The sequence below is a fragment of the Heterobasidion irregulare genome (assembly GCF_000320585.1).
Source record: "Heterobasidion irregulare TC 32-1 unplaced genomic scaffold scaffold_09, whole genome shotgun sequence".
In the NCBI taxonomy this organism is placed as follows: domain Eukaryota; kingdom Fungi; phylum Basidiomycota; class Agaricomycetes; order Russulales; family Bondarzewiaceae; genus Heterobasidion; species Heterobasidion irregulare.
In genome coordinates, this window is record NW_009258205.1 from 1,334,362 (window position 1) to 1,346,398 (window position 12,037).

A 12,037-nucleotide genomic window follows, 5' to 3' on the forward strand; every position below is an offset into this window, starting at 1 on the left:
TCCGGTGAGCTCATCTCCGGTGAGGTTACTAGCTAAATCCCAAGCAGTATTGTCCCCATACAGTGGACTCATCTCCGGTAAGGCAGTTTACGGCATCCAGAGTTTGTTTGTCACAAATGTGGGCCTATAGTGGGGAATACCACATGTAGTGTTGGGTTCGAGGCAAGTATGTGAAGAGAATTAGACTTGAAGGGTGCAGTGAGGAGTAAGGAGGAGTCTGACTTCTTCTCCAAGTCTGCCCGTTCACATGCACAAATAGATATCAAGACCACAGCTGATATATTTGTCAGGTTGCGAGATATATCCATAATAGTAGTTTAAATATCATTCTGGATGGTCCGTAGTTTATCGTCATTACGGACGATATTAAGGCGCTCTGCACCTCCTAGTAGTTTACTTTCAAGGTCGTTGCGGACCTGTTTTATCATTAACATGGAGTATCTGTGGGGAAAGATGCTTCTGCATGCCGGATCATTTGCTGGTTATGTGCATAGGGCCCTAGACCAGATTTTACCTGCTCCAGATTCCACTGAGGCATGATGGGGAACGGTTTATGCTATATCAAACTGGATAACTTGTAACGTCTCAATGTTGTGAGACTGCTCAGTTTAATGCCGTGAGGTAGGCAAGTCAGTGGTTTAATGTCATGCTATAGGCGAGCTTGCAGTTTAACGCCATGCCATAGGTGGGTGCTATCGTCTGACTATGTCCCTCAAGTCACGATAGACTTAGCCTTCTGAGGATGAAGATAGTTTACTGTCATTTCGGACGTTATCAGCGTCATTCTCATCAAGAACAACGTTGATGATGATCCCTATGCTAAAAGGGGCAAATAGTTTATCGTCATTGTGGATGACTGTTGACATATTTTCGTCAAAATGATGTTGACCAATAATCCCTGTACCAGAAAGGGACAAGTAGTTTAACATCTTTGCAGACGTATTGGTGTCCAATGGCATGGACATCAATAACAACCCCTAAGCTCTGAGGGGCACTAGTTTAACGTCGTCGTGAATGCACGGTATCTTTGTGAAGATTGCCACGCATGGTCCCTACGCTTGAAAGGACAGTAGTTTAATGTCATTCTGGACATTGATAACATCTTCTTGTGATTAAGATGCTATCTTACGATCCTTATCGGGAAAGGGACGAATAGTTTTCTGTTGTTGTGGACGATTAGGACCCAGGGTTGCCAATCACAACTCTCATGCAGTAAGGAGCAGGTAGTTTAATATCATTGTGAACACGGTGCACCTTCGTGATTAAGATGTCGCTACACAATCCTTTTTCTTGAAAGGATGGTAGTTTAGTGTCATTCCGGACATGGTGATGTCTTGGTAATAAAGACACCACCACACAATCCCTATGCAAAAAGGGACAAATAGTTTTCCATCATTGCGAACGTGATGCTATCTCAATCTTGAGATGACATCCTATGATCCCTAGAATAAAGGGACAGTAGTTTAATGTCTTTTTGGATGCGGTGGTAGAATAGACCCTTTTTCAAGATGAGTGGCCTGCTCTTGTCGTTCTTCCATGATGTGAGCTAAAGAGAGTCATGTGATCTAGCCCGTCTAACTAGATTCCTAACTCGAGGCACCTGTCCTAGTTGCCTCCTGACTAGGTCTTGGAGTGGAATTTCTTGTACTTTGACTCCAGGACTAGACTGGGTGTGCCGTGAAGAGATGTGTGCTCTTCTACATCCCCAGACCCTTCGCTTGGATTTGAACCAAGATGACCCGATGTTCTTTTACCGAAAAGCAAGTGAACATTGAAGCACTTTGACCACTTACAGGCAGGGTTCTGCGACACAGATCCTCCCAAAAATCCACACTTCACTAGAATACAACCACACTCCTTGGGTTGATGGTAGTTTAACATTATCTTGGATGAGGGGTAGTTTTCCATTATTTTGGATGAGGACTAGTTTAACATCATTGTGGACCCTAGTAGTTTATAGTCATTGTGGACCAAGCCTTTGGTAGTTTTACATTGTTCTGGATATAATTTTGTGGCCTCACATTCCTTGGAGGAAGCACGTTAAGTAGAGGTAGCCCGGACTCTACTTATCTCATGCATTAGCAGTTAGGATCCCCTAATGTGGAAATGATCCTGTAAAACTGGAGATCCAAAGTGGGACGTCCAAAACACCAGGCAGACCTTGACTATGAGGGTTCACTTAACAAGTTATGCATCATAATTCTTGGCCTCGGACTTGCAACCAGTTATGTACGGGCACCTTCATTGTACCAAGATGAAGAGCTGGCTTGTTGACACCTACGAGTAGAGTTTGTCATGTAGAGAGTTCCCTAATGCAGAAAAAACCCTGTAAAACTGAGGATCTAAATGGGATGCTTGGTGCATCTGTCAGATTACCCCTTGACAGCAAGGATGTAGAAGGATTCCACCATAGGTTGTACATGGAATTATGCCTGCTTATGTGCCCTTGATTCTTACCATCATTTGAACTAGGATGGGTGGTCAGGTACTTCCCCTGCCTTCTTGTCTTTTTACAGTTTGAAGACATGCAGGTCCAATAGTTTAGACATCATCCCAGACGTGGGGTAGTTTAATGTCTTTTTTGGACAAGGTCATACAGTCTAACATCTTGAGAGACAAACCTAGTTTTATGTTGTTGCAGACAAACTATTTTTAGGTCATTTCAGACCTTAACTCCTATCGGGAAGGAGTTCCTTAGCTTCCTTACCCCCTTTCTTGCCTTGTTATTAGTCTTTCTTAGTAATTGTAAGGTCCTTGATACCCATCGCCTCCTTTGTCGGGTCGATAATAGGGATCTGTGTCATTATAGTTTCCCGGATCATTTAAAGCATCCCATGCATCAAGCTCGGATTGAGTCCAAGAGCGATTTCTTTGAGTCTCCAAGTCAGCGCAGCAAGTTCTGTGGCTACTTTGGTTATTCTGTCCCTCGTCCATGCAAAATCGAGCACTAGTAGGAGGTGTTCCAGGCCAGTGTTGAATACCCCTGCCAACAGTTGTTCCACATTGGAGGGTTGCCTGGCTTCCCCGACTTCTTCTTCCTTCATTTCTTTGATAGATGGGCAGTTCCTCCTTGTCGGTACCACCCTGGGATATGGGAATGTTTTGTACCCGGTGAGAGGAGGAGGTCGTGGAATTGCTATGCACTGTATGAACCTCTCGTTATCTTGGACAAGGGCGTTCCACGACCATGTACAGAGGCCTTCTTGGATTTGATACAGGCACGGGATATTCTCCGGGACATGGTATGTTCCAAGTGACAATGTGGAAAGGGTCAGTTCTGCTTAGTTGGACATTCCCCAGTTCTCCAGTGAAGAGGAGAGCTGGAAGGAGCTCTCTGTTGACATACTGAGAGAACTCATCAGGGTGGATGAGGAGAGCTTGTGGTCATCTATCATTATGTTTGTACCAGGAGGCTGTGTCAGGGTTGGTCTGGAGGGCGAGCATTCTGATCTGGAGACTGGCACTAGCCAGTCATCGAGGTACATCGCTATTTTCATTTCCGGGTTGCCCTGCTGAAAAGTTAGTGAGTCGTTGGAGGGCCATGGCTGTGGCCATTTGTATTACCACGGAGATGGTGTTGCACTGGAGAAGTGCATCTGCATGTCATTCCAATTCTCTGGAGTGAGGATTTGCATGAGGGGTAGGTCTTCCCATAGAGCTGGGAATCTGTCTACCAGCTGGTACTGGTGAGTGTGGAGTTCCTGGTAGAACTGATACTGATTCAGTTGCTCCATGGCTTGGAAGTTGAGTTACAGTTCTTGCTCATAGTCCCGAGGGACCTGCAACTCCAGCATTTGGCGCAACTCCAGCAGGAGGTGGAACTCTAGCTGGTGGTTCGCTAATGCTCGGTGAGTTTCGGTCATCAGAGCCTTCATGCCGTGGTGTATCTTAAAAATTCCACCTTGGCGATAGTTGGTGGGTCCTTTCCCTTTCTTTGAACTTGGCATAATCCTTAGCATTGTCATCCGAGAAATTGTTGAGATTTAGGGTAAGAACAGCAATGGTGGGTTCTGGGCAGTGAGGACTGGTTCCTCTGTCAACTCGTTCAGCATTGGGTTGGTGAGGACTTGTTCCTACGCTCAGGTGATGGATCCCGAACGTTCGAGATTTCGTCATCACTGATTAACTTTTACCTTGTCACCTTTGGAACCCATATGGACATCTCACCTACTGTCTTATCTTCTCTAATTGCTAAGGCTTGGCGCCCATTCGACATCTACTCTCATTTCTTATTTAATATTTTACTTAGGGGCTCTGTTTACTATAAAAACCTACATACAACTCTGGAATAAACCAGCTTTTGCACCCCACAGTTTAGAGCTCATTTGCACTCATCTCAACCATCGAAATCATCTTCATCGACTTCTGAAAACTTGTCATCTTTGTTGTCTGGCCTTGTTTGCATTTGTACTCATCTCTTCACTCGTACCCCTCATCCTCCCTTGTATATTGTCAGAGTCCCGTGTGGCTCTTGAAGCACATAGTTGTCAGTTGCGACACTACCTCCTCGTTACCGACTGAATCGCCGACATGACTGACCGAATGTTTGGTCGGTGTTTGGTGCAGTCCTGAAGCCATTGGGCGCTATAACCTCATACTCCTTGCTGCGTCTTAAGTGCACCATCTATTTCTAAAGTCCTCACTAATGATTCCTTGTGTATCAGATACTAGCTCTAGCACCCCTGCATTAGAGGTTGTTTTGGTGTTGTGCTCGGCACTTAGAGCCACCTCTAGCGTAACACCGTGTTAATCCAATCCTGAATGGTGTCCTTTGGTTGCACTTCCTTGTCATATATTTTGTCCATGACGCGTGGGTCTAGCTCACGTTGGAAGTAAGGGACTTGTTCCTTGTTGGAGATGTTGGTGTCAGTGGCAATAAGGATGAATTGGTTGGAGTATCTGTCAACCATCATTTGTCCTTGGGAGAAAGCCATAAGTGCGCTTTGCACTTTATCAGTCTTGCCTGTCTCCCTAAATTGTAGTTTGAACTTTGCTAAAAAGTTTGCCCAGGTGCCTAGGTCAGTGGGGGGGTCTGCCCCTACTGATTTGAGGAGGAAGTTCTCTACCCAAGCTCTTGCTGTACTATATCTCATGCATGAGAGCACAAGGGATATGTTGTCCTGATCAGTCTTGTACCGGTCAGATTCTGCTGTGAAAAGAAGAAGGCATTGGAGCATGAATTTCTGGGATTCAATGTGGTCGCCTGTATAGTTGTCTGGGAGTTTGGCCTTTCCTCTCCTGGGTTGTACTGTCGTGGGAGGGGCATTTGTAGAAGTCGAAGCTTGTCCCGACATTTCAGCGAGTGGTTCATTTCGGGTGTTGATCGGTGTTTGGTTTAATGATAAGTTGGAGTCTGATTGTGAGGTTAGTTCCTCTTGTTCTGAATCTTCAGGGATTACCAGCGCCGGTTCCCTGTATTAGAGTGGTAGGTCCCAACAGTTTCTACTTCGTTCCAGAGACACTCTTCTTCTGTACTGCTGCTCTTAGCATGGCATACCATCCCTAAATAGATAGGGAAATAGAATGGGTCAATCAGAAAATTGAATAATTTCTCCAAACATTCTGTAACTATCACCAAGATAATTGGGTGGATCTTCTCCCATTCACAAAATTCTCTCATAATACACAGAGATATTCTATTACTGGGAAACCACTATTCAAAGTTCTATATGGCTCCAACCCTTTTTATTTAGCCAACTCAGTGCTAGAGACCAAGGTATCTATAGTGACAGAACAAATATGGACAATTATAGAAGTATAGAAAGAAGCCATAGCTAGCTTATAAATGGCAGCACAATAAGCCAAGGATTGATACTTTAGCCAGAAACTTCCTTAATAGGAAGAAGAAATCCAAGTTTGGTTAGAAGAAACCCATATTTAGACCATGCACCCCAAATTCAAGTTAGCACTGAGGCAATATGGTCCCTTCAAAATCATAGGAAAGGTTAGATCCCTGGCATATAAGTTGAAAATCTCTGATCACTGGAAAGTCCACCCTGTATTCCATGCAGCCATGCTAACTGAATACAAGGAAACAGAAGCCCATGGGGCCAACTTCATCAAACCTCTACTAAAGATATTCAATGATGAAGAACATTACAAGGTGGAGGCTATTTTAGACTCAAAATATCAAGGGCAAGGAATCATTTGGAAAACCACTCCCTTGTATTAAGCTCTAATTAGTTCTATTTATGCATAATTATGAAAGATTAGGATTAGACATTTTTAGCTTACCCCCCTCTAAACCTGTTCTAATTAGACATAATTTTCCTAAATTAAGAATTATTAGGATTCATTATAACTTGAAATTTCGAAAAAATCATAATAAATCAAGCATCACGGTTCTCATAGCCTTCTTATAGAGTCATGTCTATTAGAGCACTAGTTAAATACCTAAACACAGAACATACTTTATAACAAACTTGCCTTCTGCCAGAGTTGAACCAACAACCTCATGTATACAAGCACCTGGGACAGATGCTCTAAGCCACTAAGCCACAAGGTCTAAGATATGAACTTGGTAATCAAAATAAGTAGACATAATATAGGCAACCTCAACATCTCTGATTATATTCAACATTTATCTTTCCTCTATCTTATAAATAAACAGGTCAATAAATACCTAAAAAGTCAGGTCTTTCAGGATTTAGTTTAAACACCAGCTAAGAAGATAATAAACCAATGGAAAATCAATAATACACTTGATATAGGATAAAAATAAATTATGGCACTTATACAATTTGGACTGAGAATATGTAAAACTATGATTGAGTGTAATATTCAATGGGACTCTACTAGTATAGACAATGCTACCTGAATTTGCAAATTTGATCAAAAACATGATTATGAATAATCAAGATCCAATAAGAGAGAGGGGTTTTCCAAATAGCCACTAGTGAGGTAGAGGGTGGGGACAAGAGTGTATGTATGGCATGCCTATATATAAATAAGCACAAGATTGTTGGAGGTGATCTTAATATGCTTAATGCATATATTTCCTATCATTTTGGCACCACATACCAATATGACTGTCTTTTCCACAGCCTAATAGCTATAGGAAAACACCAAGTTTGAGCATCTTTTGTATAACAAGGCAATGAACAATATAAATAGTGCTAAAAATTGTAATATCAATAGTGATGATGATTGTGTGCTGCACAAGATAGTATTGACCACTGTACTAATAGACAAGGTCTACAAGGCTGCATATAGCATATCCCTAAGCCCAACCCATATGTTGTGTCCTATAATGACCAGTAGCAGGCATTGGCTAACAATGACAACTTTAATGATATTATGTGCAAGGCCAAGGTACCTAGGTCTTCATAGCCTCTTGTGGCAGCTGCCAAGCTGCCAACAAAGTTTCTAGGGGCATCAATGTATATTTCTCTCTTCCTATGTCCCTTTTAAAAGTAGCTAGATAGTCAGCAAAAGAGCTACAAGATAATAGTGCAGGCATATATAAAGGAGAGTAATATGCTAAAATAATATAGAATATGCCACATCTTTACCTTCTCACTGATAGAGCAGTAGTACTTACTATTTCCTACTAATAATTGAAGACTTCTTAGTATAGAATTAGTGCTAATATCATGAAATTAGAAACCAATCCAATGCTCACAGTATGTTGCTCCCAATTAGGAAATTAGACACTTTTAGATGCTATTAACACTTTTAGATACTTTTAGACACTATTAGATATAATCCGGAGCTAATATAAGGGGGTGTTTTCCAGATGATCAGATACCTTGTGAAGTGGAAAGGGTACCTAGAAGCTGACAACACAGGGAAACCTTATACCCTTCCAAAAGGACTATTAGAAAAGCATTATAAGATTTCCACAAGGCATACCCTTATAAACCTTGTCCCATAGAAATCAAACTATGAGTATATAAAAAGGGATACTCAAGCCCCCTTATAGCTAAGAGTCAAACCTCCACTGCCTCTCTTAACCCTTATAATTGTGCTCCTTTATGACAACTCAACAGTCTCATCTTCATTCCAAAACTCCTTTTCTGATATTATCCTGGCCATCACTAACCTAGACACCGGACAATTTGATAAGAGAGGACCCTCAACCATACTCAAACAACCCATTATTATCCTAAATACTACTATTCTCTCAACTGTAAATAAGGACAATCTAAAAAAAATGCAAGGGCAGTATCTCGCATGGCAATACATGAAAACCACATGAGAACCCAAATTATTAATTTCTCTTCTCTTGATCAAAGCATTTTCTGCACCAAAAATCCAAAAAGAGAACCTGACAAAATATGACAAAATTCATAAAGCATGAGGTGAAATATTCTGACTCTAACTATCAATGTACCTTATATTTCTAACTCAATACCTGCTAAATCTATGCATTCTGTGTATATGTCTTTTATAGTAGTGGAAAACTCTAAGAACATTATTCAAGTTAGATTAAAATGTCCAATAACCTATAAAAGAAGTGCAATGAAACTAATAGGAGCACATACAACAGGAGCACATACAATGGAAGCACACACAATGAGAATATATACAATGGGAGCATATGTAATAGGAGCACACACAACAAGAGCACATACAACAAGAGCACATACAATAAGAGCACACATGATAAGAGTATGGGAGCATACACAATAGAAGCATACACAATAAAAGCACACACAATAGGAGCATATGCAATGGGAGCACATGCAACAAGAGTACAAGCAATAGGAGCATATGCAATAGGAGCATATGCAATAGGAGCATATGCAATAGGAGCATATGCAATAGGGGCATATATAATCAAAGCACACACAACTAGAGCACATCTAATAGGAGCATACCACACATAATAGAAGCACACCCAACCAAAGCATATCTAATAGAAGCACATGTGATAGGTATATACACAATGGGAGTATACACAATGGAAGCACACATAATGGGAGCACACTATATGTAATGGGAGCACATATAATAGGAGCACACCTAACTAGAGCATATCTGATAAAAACACATATGATGTGGGTACATAAAATGGGAGCATACATGATGGAAGTACATCTAACTAGAGCATATCTAACAAAAGCATATCACATACAATAAAAGCACATTCAATAAGAGCATACCCAATAAGAGCACACCCAATAAGAGCATACCCAATAAGAGCATATCCAATAAGAGCATACCCAATGAGAGCACACTCAATAAGAGCATACTTAATGAGAGCACATCCAATAAGAGCACATCCAACAAGAGCACATCTAATAAAAGCACATACAATAGTAGCATACCCAATATGAGCATACCTAATTCAAGCACACACAATGGGAGCACATATGACAGAAGCAAACACAATAAGAGCATATACAATAAAAGCATACAAAATGAGAGCACATGTAATAGGTAATCAAGTCACAAGTATATAGCTGATAATAGATTACACACAGACTATACACAGGCCACACTCAGACTGTAGGTAGCCTACAATCAATGCATAGTCTGCAACTAACATAGAATATTTCATCTTCATAGCCATTTAAAACTAAACTACAAAACTCAGATCCAACCCTAACCTTAAGAAATATGATTAAGCACTGTGTGAAAGTCACAAAGCAATAGGTCGGAACTCATGACAATGAGGAATAGAAAGGAAAGGGAAGTGCCAATTGACCATTATGGAAAAGCACTAGAAACCCATCATGGAATAAGGGTACTAATGACAGAAACACTAGTGGTCCCAGTAGATCTACAATTTGAGTTCCACATCCTACTGGAGTCATGATGGATACTGGAAATAAAAGTCACATAGGACTATATTTAGGAGGTGAAGATCAACAATCAAGCCATGGAGTAGCTAGCATAGTTTTAATTCTACCAGGAGCTTTACTAGATATAGTACCAACTAGTGGAGCAACTCTTGTGGCCTTGGGAGGACCTGCTGATAGTACAAATTCTTACTCTGGAGAATTGGAACAACACACAGATGCTCTTCTACAGTGAAACACTATCTTTGCAATAATATAAATGGCCACTGCCATGGCATTATAGCAACTTGCTAATTTCTCAGTAGGACAACTAAGAAATAAACAGAATGATGTACCCTGACAATTGGCTAGTGTAAGCCAACAGATCTAGAGACTCACTTTGGACATATTCCAATATTGCTACATGGGAGGAATCAGAAGAGGAATGACCATGCACTTTCCTTATCCATTTAGAAGAGTTCACCCTATATATTAATTGAGAACTCTTACCAGCACTCTTCTTCCTAGGAGAACTCAGACCCATCACATTACAGTGAGTTCATTCTTTTTGTGTCATTACCTAGCCCTCTTTAACAGAGGCTAGAATCCCAATATCATATACCCAAACTCCATCAACATTATCCACCACTACTCAAACTCCTCTAAAAGAACACATAAGCTCTCCAAGAGGCAGGGGCCCCTCAAACCCCAATTATGGAGTTTAAAATACTGATTACAGCATTTGGAATACTAATGAGGAGGAACCACCCATCTATCAATGAAACAAGAGCTGTCAAAATCAAGGAACTTAGATGCCCCACCATCATGGAACACCAACTGGCAGAAGCCTATGACAATAAAATGGAGTGTCTACTCCTACTCCTCAACTTCACATAAATGAGGGCCTGAATTCTTGAAGTAATCAATAAACTCAGCATATTGACTCAAAGACTCAATGAAATCACTACTGGACTCAGAGTGAATTAGATGCTTGGGATGCATTGGACAATCCAGGAAATTATGATGATGTGGACCCTTATTACAGACCTAATAAAGATAGTGACAACTATCAGGATAACAACTACTAATGACATTCATTGACTAGAGGGCAGAGCATAAGGCAAAGAAAAGGGGTAAGGAAGTTGAGGAACTCCTTACCTATTATTGGATATTTAAAAGGAAAGGACCTCCTATATTCTAGTCAATAGTTTTATGCACAGGATACTACTCTATTGGTCTGTAATGACCCTAAACTAGTCATTATCATTATTATTATTGTTGTTGACCTCATTTCTCACTATGTTAAACTATATAACTCTTGTCCAAAAATGACATTAAACTATCTTTGTCCAGGATAATATCAAAACTATCAGACCTATATGTCTTAAAACTGTAAAAAAAACAAAAAGGTGGGAAAGGTACCCAACCATACTCACGATGCATTTGCTATACACATAGTGGATCTTGTTCTATAATGGTATACATGTAATAGGGCAGTTTTTATACCCTTATTGTCAAGGGGTTGTTGAGCACAGTGGCAATAAAGCAAGTGGCACAGAAAGAGTGCCAAAAGATAGCTCTATAATAACAGGACTATGGTCCAGAGGGTAAGAGTCTGAGTAGATACAAAGAGCAGAACATCTGGAAAAACACCCCCTTGTATTAGCTCCGGATTATATCTAATAGTGTCTAAAAGTATCTAAAAGTGTTAATAGCTTTTAAAAGTGTCTAATTTCCTAATTGGGAGCAACACATTGTAAGCATTGGATTGGTTTCTAATTTCATGATATTAGCACTAATTCTATACTAAGAAGTCTTTAATTATTAGTAGGAAATAGTAAGTACTACTGTCACGAACAGCTGTTCGAGACGAGGGAATTCTAAGCCACAAACAATACCAAAAGGGGTTAAGAGGGGTCAAGGGACTGATCAGACTAATGCCTTAGAATCAGAGGAGACTGTATGAACAGCAGTCCTTAGATTGGACAGAAGTGGATAGCCTAAGGCTTCTACTCTGCGCCGCAGTATCTATAAATATGTACAAACAGGAGCATGGACCAAGTATCAATGGAGTGGGAACACGAGGTGTGGTTGGGAGAAAGGTCCTACGAGTCCTTATCAAAAAGGTGAGAAAAGTAGGTAAGCATAAGCAAGGCATTTCGTAACATTACCCCCCCCTCTAGGCCATCAGTGCCAGAGATAGTAAGTAATAGTCCAGGAAAAACATAAGCAATGCGCGCAAACAGAGTTATACAAAATAATACTTAGGACACAGATTCTCGCTGCCTACAGTCGAGTCATGATGTGATAGCCCT

The 12,037-nt window shown here is 40.8% G+C and overlaps 3 protein-coding genes across 3 annotated transcripts; 1 reads left to right on the forward strand and 2 right to left on the reverse strand.

Moving 5' to 3' along the window:
* Positions 1-3,281: 3,281 nt before the first annotated feature.
* Positions 3,282-3,734, reverse strand: HETIRDRAFT_454210 (uncharacterized protein; the record flags this gene model as incomplete). Its single annotated transcript, XM_009551890.1, has 3 exons — positions 3,282-3,509; positions 3,565-3,582; positions 3,675-3,734. The coding sequence occupies 3 exons, from the start codon at positions 3,732-3,734 to the stop codon at positions 3,282-3,284; spliced, it is 306 nt and encodes a 101-aa protein (XP_009550185.1).
* Positions 3,735-4,730: 996 nt separating this feature from the next.
* On the reverse strand, positions 4,731-5,294 carry HETIRDRAFT_325047 (uncharacterized protein; the record flags this gene model as incomplete). Its single annotated transcript, XM_009551891.1, has 1 exon — positions 4,731-5,294. One exon carries the CDS (start codon positions 5,292-5,294, stop codon positions 4,731-4,733), a length of 564 nt encoding a protein of 187 aa, XP_009550186.1.
* Positions 5,295-10,436: 5,142 nt separating this feature from the next.
* Positions 10,437-10,619, forward strand: HETIRDRAFT_420975 (uncharacterized protein; the record flags this gene model as incomplete). Its single annotated transcript, XM_009551892.1, has 1 exon — positions 10,437-10,619. The coding sequence occupies one exon, from the start codon at positions 10,437-10,439 to the stop codon at positions 10,617-10,619; it is 183 nt and encodes a 60-aa protein (XP_009550187.1).
* Between the last annotated feature and the right edge of the window lie 1,418 nt (positions 10,620-12,037).